Below are 22,636 nucleotides of genomic sequence, written 5' to 3'. Positions count from 1 at the left end.
AACGACTTTTGCTGTGCCCAGACATCCTGTCCCCATGAAAAACAACAACAAAAACCATCCGATAGTTTGAAACAATGGAGGCTAGTAAAGTAGGTCATTCATATTCAAACTCTGTTGACAATAGTTCACAGTAAAAAATATGCTTTATATCACAACCCAACACCACACACACACACACACACACACACACACACACACACACACAATTGTTTCACAAAACAATATTTATTCTTCCTGCCTACAATACATCTTCTCCATCCTATTATTTTGTTCTATTCCATTCCATTTTGTTCTATTCCATTCCATTCTACTCTATTCTATTCTTTTAACTGTCATTTAGATCTACTGAATTGACTTTTGGTCACAAGCCTCAATTTAAAAAAAAAAAAAAGCCCTATAATATAGGATCTTTCTAATAGGCAGTTTGAGGAGATAAGCTAAAGCATGCCTCAAAACCCTAGGGTTGGGCTTCCCTGGTGGCGCAGTGGTTGAGAGTCCGTCCACCTGCCGATGCAGGGGACGTGGGTTTGTGCCCCGGTCCAGGAGGATCCCACATGCCGCGGAGCAGCTGGGCCCGTGAGCCATGGCTGCTGGGCCTGCGCGTCCCAAGCCTGTGCTCTGCAACGGGAGAGGCCACAACAGTGAGAGGACAAAAACAAAAAACAAAAACAAAAAAACCCTAGGGTACCGATGGCCAGCCAAATGAGGCTAACCAACAAATATACCAGAATCTGCATTTCCTAATAGCCAACAGCTTTTCTCAAGTCAGCTGCAGGTGCTGATTTCCTGCCATAGCGCTTCTACATAAGACGGTAGATTGCAATTTTAAAAAGGATATGGAGAGTCACCTGATTCTGATTATTAAGTTAATTGACTGTTGAGGCACAGGGTACGCTGCCCCTAAAATGTGCTTCAGTGGCATATTGATTATTTTGAATTAAAGTGACGTAAGAAATGGCCAGTGCAAGAGGGACACTCTATCCCTCCTTTGTGTCTCCTTCAAAGCAGGAAATAAATGTCTCATGTGAAAGATGCACTCCCTGCATCTGAACATAGGACACCCTTCCTACCAAAGACAGGGAATTCAGGGCTGAGAAGACTGTGAAAACAAACTTTGTGATTTCTTTAATTTACTACCCCAAGCCCAAACGCTGTTTGAATTCTTCACTAATTGGTCACCCAAAACCTAAGTTTCTTTGTCCTGTCAATTCCTCACAAATTTATTGTTTCTTTGTCTAAAAAGTATAAAACCTGCCGACTTTGGTCACTTCTTAGGTCCCATTTCTATGAATTAAATTTTCTTTCTTTTTCTCCTGTCAATATGACTTGCGTCAGTTTTATTAGTAGTCCAGCCACAAGAACTCAAGAAGGATAGAGGGAAAAAATTTCCCCTCCCGACAGACCATCCCTTTTTAAGTTGATGATATTCCCTGCCATATAAGTCTGAGAAGGAGTTAGCATCTTCTTCCCATTCGCTTTCCCTGTTGTGTCTCGGGCTCTACCAAGCAGAATAAACCCACCTCAGATGTAGAGTCAGGAGACAGTGAAAAGAAGATGCAGAGACACATGGTCCCTCTGCAGGTACACAGCCATCTGGCAGTCTGGCCTGGGTATCATTTTTTCCCTCTTCTTCACCTTAGAGATACAGCCTCCCAGTCTATTTAGCTCTACCTCTTAGTGCCCACCGAGTCCACAAAGTTCAGCCTGGCTCCAGTCTCCCTGCCATAAGCCTTTATCATCTCCTCCCTGCAGACGGTGTCACCCTTATGCACTGACAGAGGCATCTTTCAGAAACACACAGGGGATCATGTGACTCCTGAGATTTCAATCTTTTCCTACTCACTTTGGATTGTAGGACAAAGTCCAAGTTCCTTGTAATTTGGCTTTGCCTACCTCTGTAGCCTTGTCACTCACTGCTCTCCCATGTAAACTGCTCACCACAGCCCCTCCCAACAGATTGTCCATACTGGACATTCTCAATCAAAATTTCATGACTGAAAATAATGGTTGAGTTCTGTGAAATAAAATTTAATGCGACCTGAGGCATATAACCCTTTTTAAAATATGTTAAATATGTTGAAATTGTACTAGAATATAGTTTATGTAAACATCATTGATCAATTTTGACACCTTAAAAGTGAATACAACTTGTTTAAACACTTCATCTATTTGAATCATAAGAACTTACCTCTCAACTTTGAAAGTTTTCGGGCTTGTGACTCCCCAATAGAGTTACTTTCATTAAATTGTTGATACAGTCTTGAATGGTGAAAACTTCTGAACTTCTCAACTTTAGTATAAATAACAAGATCAGATAGGGCCGTAGCTATTTTTAACTTTGCGGTGAAAAAAAAAAGGCAATAATTTCACATATTTGCACTAACCATTTGAAAATTTTTTTTTTCGATAAAGGAAATACGCTTTCAAATCAATGATTTTAGTCTTTTCATAAGATTATATCCTCAAAAACTATTTGGATTGGGTCAATGTGAATATGTTCTATTATGACAATATTTAATGTCAATTATGAGACAACCTAAACCTAAAATCCCAATTAATGTAATAAGTATTGAGGATGGCAATTATTTCTATTTCCTTTATCCCAAAGGTCTTAGTTTAGTATCATGAATTCTACAAATTCAAGAATTTTAGTCATGAGTAAATATGTTTCCAATGTGATCTAACATTTTGGAATAACTTCTGCTGTATATTTACTCTATTGCTCTTCTATAACCCAGTATCTATACCCTTTTGCACTTCTGTTATAGCCCCTTCCAAAGTGTTCTTTTTTTTTTTTTTGGAAAACACTTCTTGCGCATGCTCAATCCATGTGCTTAAATGTCGGTAACGTGGACTAGGCCTGGCTAACCAGAGCTCTGCATTCCCCACAGTAAGTGGCTCAAGGATGCGCACAGCTTGGATCATAGCCAATGTACAAAAAGAATCTGCTTGGTCAGCTGAGAGATAGATAGGCCTTCCATTGGATTTGAATCTGAAAGCATGTAAAACTGAGGCTTTGCAAAGGCTTGCACCAATATAGGAAAAGTAGGGCCAAAGTTGGAGAAAGAAATTTCTGTGGACTTTGTTTGATACACTTCAACCGAGTCATTCCTGAAATTAGAATCCCTTTTCCTAAACTTTTCATTTCTGTGGACCAATTGAATTAATTCACATTTTACTTAAACCAGCTGAATTAGTTTTGTATCCCTTGCAACCGTGCATACCTTCCTTTGTCATGCTAACTTGTATACTTAAAATACTATATAATATAAACAGTGCTTTTCTTGTCTCTGACAGTATGATCGCCTTCAGAGCAGATGCACTATCTTTTGTACACTGCACAGTGTCTAATACATAAGAAGGCATAATATTTGTTAGCTCTAGAGAAAAAAATAATTACAAACAGCTAATACAGAAAGAGATGACTTCTAAAACTTCTTGTCCACTGCTGGTTTTTTCCAAACAAATTTTAAATAACAGACTGAAGTTATTATAAGTAGGAAAAAGATGTTTCCTCCAAAATGTTTTAAAACTACTCAACAAAACAATAAGACAACTTTTCAATCACCTGTAAGGCTTTCGCAAAGCCTCATCTCACCTTTTTCTTGAAGCGTGGAATTCCTACTGCCCCTTTTGACTCTGCCTCTTTTTCCAAATCATCTTGAAAAGCATCCGATGGTTCTGGTCCTTTGGCCTCATTTTCCTCCTCCTCTTGCTCTGCCTCCTCTTCTTCTTCACATTCCTCTACCTGACCATGCTTATCAGAACCTCTCCTTTCACGGGTTTCCCTTAAAGTTCCTATTTTCTTGTTTCTAACTAATATTTTGAATTTTAATGCCTACAGAAACAATTTGAAAGAAAGGTACAATTACACATGCACAAGGTAAATTAGCACTTGTCATTGTCATCGAAAAGTCTTTCATCATATTTTCAATTTGCCCACAGTAGTAAGATATGTAAAAGCTCCATCTTTTTTCCATATTCCTAAAAACCTAATAGAAACCAGTGATTATAGTATTGACCAAAATTCACCAAAAAATACGCCTGTAATGATTGGGGCTTTCTTTTCTATTTCTTCTACATTCCATAAATTATTACTATGCACAAATTTGAAATACATGAAAATTATATATATATACAATTTTCTATAGATTATTATTAAAATTATATATATATAATTTTATATAAATTATTTATATAATTATATGTATATATATATTTTTCAATGTTACAGAAGTTAGAATGTTATAACTTCTGGTAGTGAATGCTTCAGGTCATCACTCTCTTATCCAACATTAAAAGTATTATATGAGATCAGGTATATAAAAATGTCTATTATAGTATTTGACATCTAGTAAAGACTAAATTTAAGCTAAAGATTTATAAATCTTCACATTTCAACTGTATGGCATATGAGCATCATCAACTTAATATTTCCTGCCCATCAAAACTAGGAGCATGGCAAAATTCACCACCTGGGTCACTCATTCTAAATCCAAAGCCTTCTGGTTCCTTTCTTTCACTTACTTATTTCTGCCCTTTTCAAATATTCATTAATTTAACAAACATACTTATTAAGTGCCTGGTACATTGTATATAATGTTGCTGGGATCTACCCTATGAAGAAAAATTATTTTTTTATTATAATGTTTTTATTTATTTATTTACTTACTTATTTTTGGCTGTGTTGGGTCTTAGTTGTGACACGCGGGATCATTGTTGCAGCACGCGGGACCTATGGTTGTGGTGGGCGGGCTTCTCTCTAGCTGTGGGCTCTGTAGTTGTGGTGCATGGGCTCCAGAGCACGTGGGCTCTGTAGTTTGTGGCACGCGGGCTCTCTAGTGGAGGCGCACAGGCTCAGTAGTTGTAGCATGTGGGCTTAGCTGCCCCGCGGCATGTGGGATCTTACCACTGGACCACCAGGGAAAGTTCTTTTCTTCGAGGAGGTTTGATTGCCCTTCTCTTTGTCATCCTCAGGTACCCACTCAAATTATTCCATCATCTTGGGTCTTCTCTCTTTTACCATGACCCTCGTGTTACTAATACAGAGTTTACCAAAGTGCACTCCGCAACCGCAAGTGTCAAAAGCATCACCCGGCGTACTTGTTAAAAGAAAAGATTTCTGCAATCTACTTCAAAATTAGAGAACCAGAATCTTGAATTGTGGGACAGAATTATGTCTCTTTAACAAGTCTCCAGGCAATTCTTTTGTATACTGAGGGCTAAGCGCAGTATGAGAAAATGACTTTATCTCTAATTTCTCATTACTCATTGTAAACCATCTCCTTACTTTAGTGTGGAAGCAAAAGCTTTAACGGAAATTATATATCTGAATACTAAAAAATAGATTTATAAATAATAAGAGGAGGAATTCTGTTCCTAGAAAACTGAAATTATTATAATTTCCTGAATTAGACATGACTCTTAGATTTAATCTCTGATGATGTGTTTACAGCACTCTGCACAAGTTCTTTTCTGTCATAATTGAACACATTTAGCCTGTGAGCATTCTCATCAGGTGAAAGAGTCACAGTTTGTCCATTTGTTCAGTTTATTTTTCTCTGTCTTAATTCTATCGTGAGTCCTATACTTCTTGTCCTTAGTGTCATAACACTTTCATCTTTAAATTTTCTACTCATCTAAATAAAATAAAGAAAAATATAAAGGGGGATATTCAAATATTACAAATATATACTACATCTACCAAAATGATTACATGTCAAAATTAAACTATTGGTTAGGGGTGTCAAAAAAGAAAAAAGTTCATTTATCACCTGATAAAATTTGGGGTGAGGAGAATGGACCAGCAGAGGAAACTGAAGAGTGGCCAGAGAGGAATGAGGAAAGCCTGAAGAATGTGGTGTTACAGAAGGAAGTGTTTCACAGAAAGGAAGGAGGCATCCATAGCGTTGAATGTTGTCAAGGCAACAAGTCAGAGGAAGGCTGAAATAGGTCCGTTAGAATTTATTGGTAGGGGGTACTTCTATGGTGGTCCAGTGGTAAAGAATCCGCCTTTCAATGCAGGGGACATAGGTTCAATCCCTGGTTGGGAAACTGAGATCCCACATGATGCGGGGCAACTAAGCGCCACAGCTACAGAGCCCACATGACCTGGAGCCTGCACTCCACAACTAGAGAAGCCCATGTGCTCCAGTGAAAGATCCCACAAGCCTCAACAAAGATCCCACGTGCTGCAACTAAGATCCGATGCAGCCAAAAAAAAAGATAAAGAAAATAAATATTAAAAAAAAAAATTACTGGTAGGAAAGTGATGAGCACACTGAAATACTTACTTGGTGCACATGGAAGAGGAAGCCTGATTAGGTAGGTTGTGAGGAGACAAGGAAATGAAAATTTGGGTTGAGAAAGGAAATAATAAAATAAAAAGATAGCTGGAGTAGAAATTGCAATCCTGAGGGTAGGGTGTGGGTGCTTTTTTTAAATACTTGAGTATGCTCAACTGAAGATGGTAAGACGTCTGTAGAGACAGGGACATTAAAAAGAGCAGATTAAAAAAGGGGGAACCTGCCACCCAGATGCTGAGGTATTGGGCATGAATTCTATTTACAGCCTAGATCTTTGCCTCTTTCTTAGCCTTTGGCCTGTAAAACATACCAAATTCCTGTGGTCTAATATTAACTGACTTGAAATTTTGGACACATGGGATATAACGCACAATTAAAATGTGAATTTTTAGGTTATCTCTATATATTCTCTTTATCAAAATGTATTCACCTAAATGCTCATGGGACTATTTCCTAGGAAACACACTGCAAAGATACACCTCTATAAATAATCAAAAGTAAGCATTTGTCATTGATCTCTAGCCCAGTTTCATGGGCCAATACAACAGTAGCATGTTTTTTTCTCTTTTTCTTAACCTGAGCTTCTCAGACAAAGTCTTACCTCTGGTGAAGGTAATTTGTCTGGAAAATCATCAAGAGTATCAGAAAGCAAGGAGTCTCCAAAAGTAGACTGCAAATTGTCTGCCATCACTTCTTGTTGGGAAGGGGAGCAGTGATTTTCTAAAGAGAGCACCACTGGGTAGTCAGATGTCTAAAAAATTAACCATTACTACAGTTATTAATCAAAACTCCTCAATAACTTTAATGCAATTTATAGAAGCACTTAATTTTAAAACATTTCTAATGTTCAGTACCTTCGCAAAATAATGACGTTTTCTTTAAACTGAAAATAGTTTTGAGTCTGACAAAACAGGGAACATTAAATCTGTATAAAAGGAAAATTATTACTATTTGCATTAGAAGTATAGGAAAAAAACTGAAGCACCCAACAGTGGGTACTTGTTTAAATAAATTATGGCATATCCTTTTAAAGGAATGATATAACTCTGTCACAAAAGAGGTAGAGCTATATATACTCTACTGAAAGTTATCTATGATCTAGTCTTATGAAGAAAAACAAGTTGCCAAAGAGCAAGATTCTACATTTTTTTTTAAACTACATATATATGTTTAGATATTTTTAGGAAAAACTTTAACCCTGGTAAGTTTAAAAAAAGGTTAATTTTCTACTTTTTAAATTTTAAATTCTATTATCAAAACTCAGTGCTTTATAATTAAAAACAAAGATAAAGATATTTCCAATTTTTAATAATAAAGAGTATCTAGTAAGTAAAAGTGACTCTACAAAGATATTTTCTGCCCTTAGTCAACATTGTAACTTTTAAATTTTTCACAAAATAGTGAACAGCATTCCTTTGGGGATCTTATTCAAAATTATTTTCTTTATTTTGTTTCCACATATAATTATCAGGACACAAATTTACCAATTTAGAATAACAAGAAAAGGAATTGCAAGGTCTGCTGCATTATTACAGACCTTTGATATACATGTCATATGTTATATATATCACATATAATATTATGCCTTATTAATGTATGAGTATATTCATTTCTTATGGCTGTTGTAACAAATTGCCATAAACTTGGTCACATGAAACAACAGATATTCATCTTTTCACAATTCTGGAGGCCAAGATTTTGAAATCAGTTTCACTGGTTAAAATGAAATCAGTTTCACTGGCTAAAATTTCAGCAGCTCTAGGGAAGATCTGTTCTTTGCCTTTTCCAGCTGCTGGTGGTTGCCAACATTCCTTGGCTTGTGGCCACATCACTCCAATCTCTGCCCCTCATCTTCACATTGCCTCCTCTTCTGTGTGTATTAAATCTCCCTCTACCTCCCACTAATAAGGATACATATGATGGCATTTAGGGCCCACCCAGATAATTCAGGATAATCTCTCATCTCAAGATTCTTAACTTCATCACACCTGCAAAGACCCTTTTTCCAAATAAAGTAACATTTACAAGTTCCAGGAATTAGAACCTAGTATCTTTGGGGTTCAGCCTAAAAAATGACCTTCTCGTAAATACCCATGTACATATATACTGACTCAGTCTAATATTAAGAGAATAGTGTAAAATTCTTTTCCCAAATATAATAAGTGATTTTGAGACTAGGCAAAGTGAAGGCTTAGCAAATGGATTTCTTGATTAGGCCCTGACTTCACTCACTGGGAAGAACTCATTTTTTTTTTGTCTTCTGTGGTCCTTGGCTCCACCCTCTGGGAAGATCCTCTGGTGTTATCCTCCTTGTTCATATCTAAAGCATGTGCTGAGGAGTTGGCTTTCCTTAAAGTCAAGCCACTTTTGCAGCTTACTTCCTGACTAAGGGTTGTTTTAAGGTTCACCTAACAAGTCAGACTTATGTTTGGTATAGTTTTTAGCAATACAACTTCCTCAAAAACTTCAATTTCGTACGTTTGTTTCTAGTAAGTCACATGTGTCAGTAACTATATCCAAAGTTCTTTCCAAGCCACAGTTATCAAGTCTATTTTATTTCATTGTTCTTTCTTCCCCAAATTAATGGTGATTATACTGAGCAAAAAGTTCAACCTTTGATCTAATCTTTGCTGCAAAACTGTGTCACATTATCCAACTGAGAAGTCTCATTGAGTCTGTTGCTCAAAGCCTTTTTTTTATTCCATCACTTACTCTTTGGAGTCTTAGAAGCTGTAGGGGTTTGTCCATCCTTGCAAGGCATTTTGATTTTAAGATTGTCTCTATTTCCTTTTATTCCCTCAGTTACCCACCCTGAATGAAGTGAGAGAGTTTGCTACTCAAATATTTGGGAAGAGTATTTCAGACGAAGGGAATAGCAAGTGCAAACGCTTTGAGATATGTCTGAAAAAGGGTAAGGAGGCCAGAATGGTCACAAGAACAAGGGAGAGGTCAGAGAGTTAATGGAAAACAGGTCATGTAGGGCCTTGGGAGTCAAGGTATGGACCTTAGCTTCTATTTTGAGTGGGATTGAAGGGTTTGAAAAGCGGAATGACATGACTTGACTTACCAAAAAGTCACTCTGGCTGATATATTGAGATGAAACCACAGGGGAGGAGGGAGAGAAGCAGGAACCCTGGATAAGAAGCCATTGTAATAATCCAAGAGAGAGGTGATGGTAGTTGACCAGTACAGTGACAGTGAGAACGGGGAAAGGGATTAAATTCAGTGTATATTTTTAAAGTAGAGTCAAGAGAATTTGCTGAAGAACTTATTGAGGGGTTAGAGAGAAAAGAAGGGACTGTTAACGTTGACAACAATGATTTAGGCCAAACACATAAAAGTTAACATTAACTGAGATGGGAAAGACCACGGGAAAAGTGGGACTAGGAAAAAGAGGAATATTATCTGGAGCTCAAGTCTAAACATGTTAAGTTAATTATACCTATTAAATATGCAAGTGGAAATGTCAAACCGGGAGTTGTCTATATTGGTGTAAAATCCAAGGGAGAAGTTTGGATAGAGATATAAATTTAGAAATCATCAGAAATTAGTTGTTTAAGAGAATTAATGCCACATATCAAGGTTTTATACTAAGATAAATTTTTAAATATTTTATATTTATTTTGTGAATATTTAGTGTTTTATACTCTATTTCTAATAAATAATGGAGCAATTGATTTAACTGTGTGATTTTAAGTTATGCTTATGTTTACAGATAATACATTGATTTATCTAGGAATACTTTAGGCTTTTCGAATTTGTAAGTTTAATTATTAGATATACATTAAGTACTCAGTAAGATTTTGTTAATTAAATCTCTTCAATTGCACTATGGTTGAAGTAGTTAAGAAAGAAATCACAGATACTAAGTTTAAAAAAACAATTTAAAATGTCTGAAGGTACTGAATTAGCCAAGCTTGTCAATGGAATCAAGTATTATTCAGAACTCAATGACTGTTAAAACCAGCTCAATTTATAGAGGAGGATTTTTAAGCTGAATTAAGAAGCTCTAGAAAGAATTAAATCTTTGAATCTGTAACTTAATACATTTAACAATAATTTTGAAATCCAAAGTAAACTTCTGTATAAATAGCTGACATCATAGTAGAAAAAATGCCAAAAGTTGAGATAATACATTTTTGACATTTGTGTCTTGAAAGTAAAATATTCGAACGTTGGTAAAATATTTACTATTACAAAGGCCAGTATTTCTCAAACTGTTCTGGCCATTAACTCATGGTAAGAAATATAATTTATATTATGACACAATACACATGTGTTATACACATACACACACACATAATATATATTATATAATTAAACAAAAAGTTCCATGAAAATCAAGGGGGGAAAGTATGGGGGGGTGGGTGGGATGAACTGGGAGATCGGGATTGACATATATACACTAATATGCATAAAATAGATAATAAGAACCTGCTGTATACAAAATTTTTTAAATTTTTTAAAAAGTTCCATGAAACCACATGTACCTTACTACCTGAGATTAACTTTGATAAATCTCCCTTTAATGATATACTACATGGATTTCACTGCCGACTAATGGATCATAACCCACAACTGGAAATATTACTGATCTAAACTAAGGTCAAGCATTATAGGATTCTGAAATAAGTAAATTATCTTATGTTTACATAACTGTAATTTAACAAAGATATGCACGTACTATGAATGCGTATTTGTGTATCGCTCGGATAACAGTTTTAAACAGAAGCTTGCTGGTGAATGTATAACCATGGTATACAACAGGTTCATTTTGTGATCCATCCCAGCAGTCAATTTCCAGACAACGGCATCCTTTCACAAGGGCACTAGTAAAATTTAAACAAAATAAATGGTCATTCCTAGATTATGGGTTATACCTTTAACAAAATACTACATGAATTTCATTCCATACTAATAGATCAAAACCCTCTATAGTTTTGTGGGAAAAAAATTTTTCATGGAGGACAACCTAAATAATACTGACTCTTGCTACATCTCTAGACAGGTTTAATTTTATCCTTAGATCAAACCAACCTTTACCAAGCTGCTTATTTTAACTACACGGTTTGATTCCCGGCAAAAATGTTTTGAGTGGATTGCACTGTGTCATGCCAACCCTTTTACTCAGAAGCATGTAAAAGAAAGTTGTCTCTCCCCCAGTGGTGGTGTGGAGGGCACTTTTCACTGTCTCACACTGAGTGAAATGAATGAATAATGACGTGGGAACGAATAATGAAAATTTGTCTCTCACTCAGGAAAGAAACTCTCCACTTAAATAAGTTTAAGGGGCTTTTTGTGGATTAAAATATTTAATGCAGTTAATATTAGTTTTCCTCTTTTAAAGAGGAGGAAACTGAGACACAAAAAAGTTATATCTATCATATAATTAACAAATGAGAGAAAGGGAGGAAAGATTAGCACCAGAAACTTAAACATTGCATTACACCACCTCTCATAAGTAGAGAAATTTTGAAAGACTTGCATTTTGAGTGTATCTTCCACAGGTGTGTAAGGAAATAGAGGAAGAAATACAATTAGACTTAACTTTTCACATGGGTGGAACACTTTCTTGGAATTCAAAAGTAATTTTCTGTATTTCTAAGTCAACCTGTTTAAAATGTGTAGTTTCTCTCTTTAAAAAATTAATATAATGAGGTATGAATAGAAATTCTGTAATAAAAGTAGAGCTATGAATGGAGCAATCTTTACAGGATTCTAAATAGATATATTTCTGAGTTTGTGGATTTATGTATTTACCTAGATTTTAAACTGGAAAAGCAATATTAATTTCTAAGTTTGATGTTATCATGGGATTATAAGATATCTTTTCTATGATTTTTCCTAAGTAATATCACCCAATCACATAGCTTTGAATATCACCTATATACCAATGGCTTCCAATCCTATTTTTCCAGTCTGGATACTTCTTCTAAATCCCAGACACATACACTCAACTGACTATCTGACCTAGCCCTTTGATAACTAATTGATATCTCAAACTGAACATGGCCATCACAGAACTTTTGCTTTTGCCTCACAACCTACAATGGCCTCCTCTCTCAGGCTTTACCATCTCTGTCCATAATGTCATCATATCCTACGTTATCAGGTCCAAAATCCTGATACTTTCTTTCCCTCATACCTCTCTTCAAATCACCTGGTAAATCACCTTGTTGGCTCTGCCTCCTTAAAATATTTCAAATTCAGCCCTCTATCTCAACTGCTGCCTCATGAATTCACCATCTAAATGATCATCATCACCTAGACTGCTACAATGTCTTCCCAAAGCATCTTCTACCTCCACTCTTGCACCATCAGTCTTTCCTCCACAGTAAAAAGTAAATCAAATTATGATATTATCCCAAGGAAATCCCTTCCAATGGCTTCCCAATGCAACTAGAATAAATCCATTTTCCCTTCCATGTTCTCTAAGACCCTCATAAATGCATCCTGTCTACCTCCTCAAACTCACCTCCCTTCATTCTCCATTTATTTGTTTCCACCCACACTTGCTGTCTTTCTCTCATGTGAACATGCCAAGCACTGATTATTTCTTCTACTTAGCATGCCCTTCCACTAGACCTGAAACTTCCTCTTTCTCATCACTCAGGCCACAACTATATCCTCTTGAGAAGCCTTTTCTGACCCTCCAATTAAAGTAACACCCTTCACCCCACAATTACCTTAGTTCATCTTCTCCATATGAAGATGGAGAAATGAACTTCTCCATTTCAGTCCCTGGAAATATCGATTTGTTTATCTGCTTATTAGCTGCCTATTGTCATGAACAAATGAGTGTAGCAACTTTGAAAATGTTGCTCACCACTGTATCTTCAGCTGACTGACTAAACTGAAGCTGAAACTAAACTGGTATTAACAGTATGATACATTGTAGAACACAAAATTAATGGTGCAGCGTAGACTGCCTTTAATCTATGTAAATCGTCTGACATATAAGTATATATATCATCTATAAATGCCACATTATATAATTTATGTGCTGGTTTTCCTTATAGCACTGATATATCTGAGAATTAATTTTAACCACATTATTTTAGAAACCCCGGATGTTCTGATTAGCTAAATAAGATTTTAAAAGTCTTCTTCACATATTTTCCTATACAAAGTATCCAAATTGCTCAGGAAACTTCCGAGGGCCAACAACTGGGGAGAGGAGGTTGGCAGACAGGATTAGAAGGGAACTGTATGATAATAATATATTGAATAAATTATACAACCACCCAAAGACTGGATATCCAAGATATGCACGAATCAAAATTCCTCTTCCCTATGTGTTTTTATAACATGCATAGCCTTCTTTGACTGTGAATTATTACCTACTGAGGTAGACACCACCAGGAACTTTCAAACGTCTTTAAAATGTAATGGATTTAATACAGAGTGAAGTAAGTCAGAAAGAGAAAGACAAATACCGTATGCTAACACATATATATGGAATTTAAGAGAAAAAAAATGTCATGAAGAACCTAGGGGTAAGACAGAAATAAAGACACAGACCTACTAGAGAATGGACTTGAGGATATGGGGAGGGGGAAGGGTAAGCTGTGACAAAGCGAGAGAGAGGCATGGACATATATACACTACCAAACGTAAGGTAGATAACTAGTGGGAAGCAGCCGCATAGCACAGGGAGATCAGGTGGGTGCTCTGTGACCGCCTGGAGGGGTGGGATAGGGAGGGTGGGAGGGAGACAGACACAAGAGGGAAGAGATATGGGAACATATGTATGTGTATAACTAATTCACTTTGTTATAAAGCAGAAACTAACACACCATTGTAAAGCAATTATACTCCAATAAAGATGTAAAAAAAAATGTAATGGATTTAAAAATCGAAATACCTTACATATCCCCAAAGGTCACTTGGTCCCACTAATTGGTCAGATATCAAGTACGTATTATGTGAACTTGAAATAAAATAATCACTCAGTGGATGAGTCATATCTTGATAAACACTTTCATACTTATTATTAAATAGTAGACATTCAGACGAATCCATGTATCTTGTAAAACCTTCAAATGACATCTGGTGTGCTTGTTTAACTATGAAAATAAATAAAAAGAATGCAGAAATATCATTAGTAGTATATAAATTACATCTCACTTTAAAACTTAGTAGCAGAGTGTTTCTAGAATATTCATTTAGAATTAATATTAATACTATTTTTAATGTTTCTTTGGAAGCAAATTTTTCTAAGGTTCTTATATTTAGTTCTTTTATATCAACATTCAAGTAGATTATATCTTATTTAATCATCTGATTTTTAATATTTTAAAAATACATACAAGAAAAGTACATATGTCATAGATCCATTCATTTCCACAAGCTAAACATCTATGTAACCAACACCAAGGTGAAAGAACAGAACAGAGCAGCACCCCAGAAGACCGCCTCCAGCTAACTTTCTAGTCTTCCTCCACCCCCAAGTGTATTCAACGGTCTGGCTTCTAGCAGCATAGATTCCATTTTCCCTGGTTTTTGTGTTTTATATAAATGGACTCACACAATATGGCTTTTTTTGTGACCGGTTTATTTTGCTTGACATTGTTTATAAGATTTATTCTTGTTGTTGCACACAGTTAGACATTTTTTATTCCCATTTTTTTATAGCTTTCTATTGTGTGAGTACACCACAATTTGTTTATCAATTCTATTCTTGATGGGCATTTAGATTATTTCCAGTTTGGGGTTTTTATAAAAAGTTCTGCTATAAACAACCAGGACATGTCTTTTGGTGCAAATATGTACATGTTTCTGTTGGGTGCATGCCTATAAATGCAATTGCTGAGTCATTTGCATATTACCATCTTTAGCAAATGATCTCTGAACTTTTATACTCAGTATCATATAAACCAAAATTATCTATTTAAGCAGAACACTGGCTCTGGAACGAGACAGTTAAATCCATTTATTTGTTATATGAGGAGCCTGTTAATTAACTTCTCCCTGTCTTTGGAATGGTGGTACCGTAAGTCCCCTACATACAAATCTTCAAGGTGCGACTTTCAAAGATGCGAACTTGCATTTGCATGTCCAATCACGTACTTTAGTTCACGTGTCTGGCGTACATTGTCACATGCATGCATCCTCTACAAGTGGTTGCGCTTCTGTATACTTTACTGTACAGTACTGTATAAAGTAGTACAGTATCTTTACTTCAAGCCCAGGATGTCCAGAAGCAAGCGTAAAAGCAGCAGTGATGTAGCTGGTACTACTGTACTTTTTGAGGCACTGTACTGTAAGATTAAAAATGTTCTCTTTATTTTTTGTGTTTGTTTTTTATGTATTATTTGTGTGAAAAGTATTATAAACCTATTACAGTACAGTACTATATAGCCGATTGTGTTAGTTGGGTACCTAGGCTAACTTTGTTGGACTTACGAACAAATTGGACTTACAAATTCGCTCTCGGAACAGAACTCGTTCGTATGTAGGGGACTTACTGTAATCATAGCACCCATCCCTGCATACTAACTTTATATATTAGCTCCATAAAGGTTAGTTACTGTTGCTTTTGTTGTTGATTACTCAGTTTGCCTCAAATTAAAAGTTGGTGTGAGTATTCACTTTAGAATAGAGAGTGGTGATCCTTGGCAAAGAATTTTATTTCTGGGAATTTATACTACAGAAATAGAGCCTCAGACAAAGATGGATGTGCAAGAATGCTCACACTAGCATTATTTATAAAAGCAAAATAAATGGGGGGAGGAAACAAATTAAATCTCAAGCTATGATACAATACTAAGCAGCCATTACAAATAATGTATCAGAAAAAAATATATAGTGACATAAGTAAATGTTTATGACATCATAAAAATGAAAAAGCCAGCATTCAAAATGCTCTTACAATTTTGGCTTAAAAAATGAAAGCTAGAAGAAAATACATAAAATGTTTACAGTCATGTAAACTACTTCAAAGTTATGCAAATTTAGAAACGTGAGTGCATGGGGCAAAGGCATCATATATTGTAATAGTAATGATTTGCATGAATTTATTCTTTTTCCCAGTGCAATTAGCAGTGATTGGCCTATAGCCCTTTTGGACTATTATCTAATTAAGTAACTATCTTTGGTAATGGAATAGAAAACAAACTCCTCTTATGCTTTAAAAACTACCAGACTGAGAGTTAATCTCATGGATTTTTATTTTTAAAATAAAATGAGGTTTTCCTTATTTGGTATTGACATATGTCAAGTATCAATGTGGGATGAGGCTGAGAAAGTTGGCAGCATGTGGGACTGTAAGATCATAATTCAAATTGACCTTAATAAGTCTCTAAAGTGATCAATAGCCATGTAAATGAAATGCAAGGTCTTGGCTGTGTGAAACTATCTGAATGGAAGCAGAGTAAGGCCCAAAAGATGAAATAGATGAAAAGTGTAATATTATGGTTAAAATACAAACACAATTCCAAGATGTCACTGGCACCATCCCATTATCCCTTTGTATCTTTTAATTTACCACCTGCAGGTAACAGTGGAAATTTTTTTTTTTTTTTAATATTGACTGGAATAATGCTACTAAAAGTGCTTGTCTGTGAACTGGTTGTTTCCAGGTGGCAATGACATAAAGAGCTTGAACCAGAGCCTAAATCAATTCACTACTTTCTTAGAGAAAGTCTTTGCTATTGAAAGGAAAGAAGTCAGCTGGACTCATCAGATGTGCTTAGAGATGTACTTTTTTTACGTTCTGATGCAAGCTCTTTATCTTGTTGCAAACCTGCAAAGTTTTAATGGTGATCAGACGAAACTCTTACTAGCACTATCTTCAGTCTTACCACCATGATACTTAAAAGCCTCCAAGGTCTTTACGTGACACTGAGTCATGAGCCAAAATCTTAATTATGGCCAACAAGACCCGACATGACTTAATCCCTGTCCAAACGCTTTTTGCCCTCATTCTCCAGGTTCCAACCACACCGTCCTCCTCTTGTTCCTCGATTCTCCAACTCAGGGCCAACACTTATCTTCCCTCATTTTGTCACATGTCTAGTTCTTTCTTACCACTTAAGTCTCAGCTCAAATATCGCATCCCCATCGAGGACTCTTCTAAACAACCAACCTATGGGGACATACGTATATGTATAACTGATTCACTTTGTTAAACATAAAGCAGAAACTGACACACCATTGTAAAGCAATTATGCACTAATAAAGATGTTTAAAAAATAAAAATTAAATAAATAAAAAACAACCAACTTGAGCTAGACCTCGTGCTTGTCTACTTTCTATTTTATTTTTTTCACAGTATGTAGCACTCCCTGAAATTATCCATTTGTATGTTTAATTATTTATTGTCAATCTCCCTCCAACCCCTATCAGGAATATGAAACCTAGTTTGCCTTGTTCTCCACTGTATCCCCAGCTACTAGAACCATACTCGGTGGCCACAGATAAATATTTGAATAAATTATGAATGTACGAGCCCATGAAGGAATAAGTCTTGTTTTGTTAGGACCCATATTATCATATGTTAAGCATTGGTGGCCATAAACCAGTTTTCAAAGGCAGAACTTGGGCTTTCATATATCCCTTGTTAATAAATATTTTGAGCTATTCTATTAATTTCTGTAGGGTTAAACAGCATGCTTTAATAGTGTTTTTGTGCATATTTTATTACATTATTATTTTATTTAAAAATAAACATAAATGGAAAAAATTGAAATATTTTAGCCAATGAAAGAGGAGACACAGATCAAAAACTATATGACAAAAAAAAAAACAAAAACAAAAAAAACTATACAACAGCTCACTAGCCAAAATGGTCATTGAACTTAAACCAGATGACTGCATTCAGAAAATGAAAGAAAAGAAAAAATGTTTTAATGTTTATGAAATGTTGTAGACAATTATGTGTATAAACAACAGGGAAATTAGTGATTTTATAATGTTTTATTCTTTCCTAGAATTGTTTTCATTTAGCTAATTTAATATTCATATATTTTTTCAATAAGATAGTGTATAAAAATGGAAAAGTGCCTAAACCTGGGTTTTTATCTTATTAATGAATATCAAGACCCTTTCTTCCATTACAGTACTTGTAATAGAATCCTCATTTTGCTTTCCCTGCATAAGCTAATCTCTGAACACTTGAGAGATATACAGAAGCAGCTAAAAGAAAGGAACGGGACAATGAAAGAATGCCGCTGTTACACAACATAGCTTCCTAAAAGATACATCTGCTGTCTGTAAAATATGAAATTAAAACAGCCAACATATAATATTAGCCATAAGAAATCTGACCTAATCAAAAATTTGAATTTAATAAGTGTAATTCTTAAAACATAGTTTGCATATAAATATTTGATAAAACTTTGAAATACAAGCATACCTTCTTCAATAGGCTCATATTTTTGAATGATCTCAGAAGCAATACTTTTATTAATGTCAAGTGTATACTGCTCTTGTATCAAAAATTGGGCCAGATTCTTTTCAAAAAGAAATTTCCGGTTTTCAGAATACGTGTTGAAAATCTCAATAATTTCTTCTCTGTGTGCAATAATTCGATAAATTGTTCTAAATTCTTCTATGGTGATTCTTCCTTGCTTCAGCCTGTCATTATCCTACTAAAGAAAAATGACTGGTGGGCTCACATTGAGAATATAAAAAATACACAAAATGAAGACGTTAGAGTATTTGTGTAACATATATACCAACTTATACTGGAAGGAAGTTACATTGGATTCTTATTTCAGATAAAATACATAAAACTGCATGAAATGGTGCCAAAGTTGGGGAAAGGTTAGTGGATCATCACCACTTAAAACCCAGTGGCCAGAGTTGCCCAGTTTAAGCGAAGAAGTGTATCCTGCCCCTGGGGAGAGTTAGAGCCTTTATGCAGTTCTTTACCCGGAAAGACTTGCCCCAATTCAGGCGAAGCTGCTAGAGATTCTTCCAGACTTAGGACATCCCAGAACCATTTGGATTTACCTCAGACCTTCTCCTCACTGTGGTGATGACATATGCCATCCCATAGAGCTCACTATAGTCTGCTGTTTTGTCCTGCCTAGTTGGTTTCCTCTATCAAAAGCTTTGTTTTGGCCACTTGGAAACTGAAATCTAGGACATGGGTCCATCATGAAGGGAAAACAGACCTGTGGTTTCTGCTCAGTCTGAATGGGAAAGGAAAGGTGATCCAGCAGGGGTGCAGGATTGCAGAGGGAAATGTTGACTCTGAGAGGTCATGGAACTTTCAGGGACATGTGTCCTATAGAGTCAGAAATATGAATCTAAATATCTGGAGGGGGATACAGGCTTGAGATGAACATGTTGGAGTTATTCCTGGGTGGATGTCTGCAAATAAATGATCAGAAATAAGAAGACCCTCCGTGTAAAAAACAAAGCAAAACAAAACAAAAACAACCCGATAGCCATAGTTGGAATGGAAAGAAGTATGGAAGAGAAGAAGATGAGGATTCTAGGTTATCTTTCAATTACACATTTCATTTTTCTATTCTACTCTGAGTAGCTTCTTAAAACCATCCAAACAGTATGTAACCCCATGTCATCAATAGGCATCCTGCACCATAAATGTCAGAATAAATCAGTCATTCAAGATCTCTGTAAATACAGAAGCTGCAATAGGTGGTAATACTTTGAGGAAGTGGAATCTGCATAATCACTGAAGGAACTGGGAGAGGGACAAACAAGGTCAGTTTCGATGAGAAAGAGTAGCTTCACCTGGTTGTTCTGGAAAATTCACATTTGAACTTTATGAGATAAGAGACAGGAAAGTGGGCTGGGTCCATTTATTTAAAGTAACAGAATCACTGTGAGGTTCTGAGTAGGAAAATGACTAGCATAGGAGAGGTTTAGTTGTGATTAGTTGTGCATTACAGGTGGGAAGAGAAGGCGAACTGCAGGTAAGGGAAGAGAGAAGATGCCATCCAGGTGGGAGGTGGTGAGTAGAAACTAAAGAACAGGTGTCAGTAAAATTATGAAGAAAGAAGTCAGAAGGATTCAACACATTAACATTTTAGATGCATAAGGGAGAGAAGTCAAGAAAGTCTGGAGTTGGGGAGAGTTAGAATAACTAGTAGAATTAGAGTATCACTTACAAATAAAAAACTGAGGTATAGGAAGTGCACCTTAGAAGGACATTTAATTTCCAAATTTATATTTTAATTTTCTCAATAAATTTCTCAATAAATAAAGCTTAAGCAAAGTACTAAAGTTTAAGTACAAAAAGCTCGAGTTAAAGGGCCACTGTATTGTGGTGAAAAGCTGACAATCTGTAGACAGTCGGAGCTGACATTATATTCCTAGCTCCAAAGTTTGTGGGATTTTGAACATCTAAGTTAAACTATGAGCCTCATACTCTTCATCTGCAAAATGGGGATAGATAGCACTACTTATGTCAACAGGTTGCTATGAGGATGGAGATACCAGTGTATTGTTAGGTCTTATCTATGTCTGTTTCCTTCGCACCCTCCAGGCTAGTGTCTCATCTTTTGACAAATTTAACTATAAAACAACCCTAAGGTACAACAGAGGATAAACATGCTGGAAATGATCTCTTCACTTTTTTAGGAAAAGTTCACTTGTGGTTACCAGAGAGTTTGATCTGAGGAATCCAAGAAAGAGTCTGAGCTGGGAATCAAGTAGGAAGAGCACCAGCTTAGTTCAAGGAGGAGCATTAATTTACACGTACAGAGCAGCTTGAAGAAGCAGGGGCTGGAATGGAGCCCCACTGGGAATGAAATAGTGATAAGCTTGGGAAGAAGGTTGGAATCGGTGGTCGTCAAATGAGAAGTTGGGTCTCCAGAGCCCATTAAACAATAATAGCACCTTAAAATTACATAATCTTAAAAATAATTCATATTATCAATAATCTCAGTAGACTATGAAGTTCAACTTACTGTTTTGAAATTCTGGATTTTGAGGTCCACATAAGTTAATGTTACAGAATTAATTTTTTTTTAATTTAGCTCCATTTTGCTCATAATTTGTCATAAGATCTTAAGCAAGTCAATAAAAATCAAAGTGTGCCTGTAATTCCCGAAACATTTTGTCATGTAAAATTGTATGAATTAAAACTTTTGTCTTACTGAATAGCAGCATACAATAAGATATACTTTATCCACTAAGCAATGAAAATTTTGCTTCTTTCAAGCAGGATATAAACTTGACCATCTGAAATGTCCTCTGGTAACTCGTTCTGTTTTGTTTGTCCCTAATGATTGAAGTTGTTATCTGATACTAGAAAGAATTAGAGATATAAAGTTGAAACAAAATTCCACAAATCCGAATAATTGCTACAATTGATCAAACCCAAAGGAAATGAAGGGTCAAAAATTAATCAAATTACCAAAAAAGAAAAACCACACACAAGAGGTGAGAATCGTATTGCTGAAAATGGGAAGTTCTAATTTTGATAGAAAGAGAAAAGGAAAAGGAAAGCAACAAAGGGTAAGTAATAAGGAGAAGAAAGATGACAGAGCGTCAGCAGAAGGGAAGAAAGAAGAAAACTGATAAGCAGGGAAGGTTCAAATCTGAGTACTGAGGCACATAACAGCAGCCACAACTTGTAGGGTACCAATGTATTAATATCTCCCCTGTAGGAGGGAACTGAAGGTCAAAAATCTTACGTAAATTGTCCCCAGTCTCACAGGCACGGTAGACCAGGACTTGAACTAACTCCAAAACAATAAGGACAAGCAATGGGAGGAAACAGAAAACAATACACCATTGCACGTATTGAGAGTATATGTGCAGAAATAAATTGTGTCAAATACAAGTCTGATCTCTTTAACTCTCATAAATTTCTCAGCGTTTCTCCTTTGTCTTCAGGACAAAATCCAAACTATTGTGTAGAATCCAAGACCCTTCAAGACATCACTGATGGTTTCTTCCCTCACCTTCTCCCTTGCACTTCACACTGCCTGTGCTCTGAATTAGCTGCAGTATAAACATCAAGCTGTCTCTTGCTATTGTAAAGGCTGTTTTTACTGCCTGGAATGCCCTTCTTGTATTGTACTTCTTAACTTACGAATTTCTACTAATCCTTCAAAAAGTGTCCTTCTCTAGAAGTCATCCCTTATGTCCCTCTGTGTCTCTTCCTCAGCCCATGTTAGAGAGTCCTACTCAGGATTCTTATACGATTCTGTACCTTCTTCTCTCCTAGGGTTTATTACACTGGAATTAAAGCCTTTTTTTCTACTTCTCTTCTAGAATTGCCGAATTGTCTCAGACAGGAAGTCTGTCATCTGTTTCTTGTATCCTAAGTACTTATAAGAGTGCCTGACTGAGGTCTTCAGAACTTGGTCCAGCACCTAAACAATTTTATGATTCTGGTGAAATATGTTCAT

General features: G+C 35.9%; 1 protein-coding gene across 1 annotated transcript in view; it reads right to left on the bottom strand.

The window, feature by feature from the left end:
- PLCZ1 (phospholipase C zeta 1) overlaps positions 1-22,636 on the bottom strand; it is a 50,005-nt gene that overhangs the window by 19,473 nt on the left and 7,896 nt on the right. Inside the window, exons 3-8 of the mRNA XM_007454612.1 lie at positions 18,661-18,892; positions 14,170-14,371; positions 10,990-11,134; positions 6,907-7,056; positions 3,599-3,838; positions 2,189-2,336 (exon numbers count right to left, since the gene is read on the bottom strand). Of these exons, the coding sequence (XP_007454674.1) occupies positions 2,189-2,336; positions 3,599-3,838; positions 6,907-7,056; positions 10,990-11,134; positions 14,170-14,371; positions 18,661-18,892 (1,117 nt within the window). The remainder of the gene's footprint in view (positions 1-2,188; positions 2,337-3,598; positions 3,839-6,906; positions 7,057-10,989; positions 11,135-14,169; positions 14,372-18,660; positions 18,893-22,636) is intronic.

Source organism: Lipotes vexillifer, unplaced genomic scaffold, assembly GCF_000442215.2.
Source record: "Lipotes vexillifer unplaced genomic scaffold, Lipotes_vexillifer_v1.1 scaffold559, whole genome shotgun sequence".
Lineage (NCBI taxonomy): Eukaryota > Metazoa > Chordata > Mammalia > Artiodactyla > Lipotidae > Lipotes > Lipotes vexillifer.
Note: the sequence above shows the minus strand (reverse complement) of the source record. Positions and strands in the feature narration are given on the sequence as shown.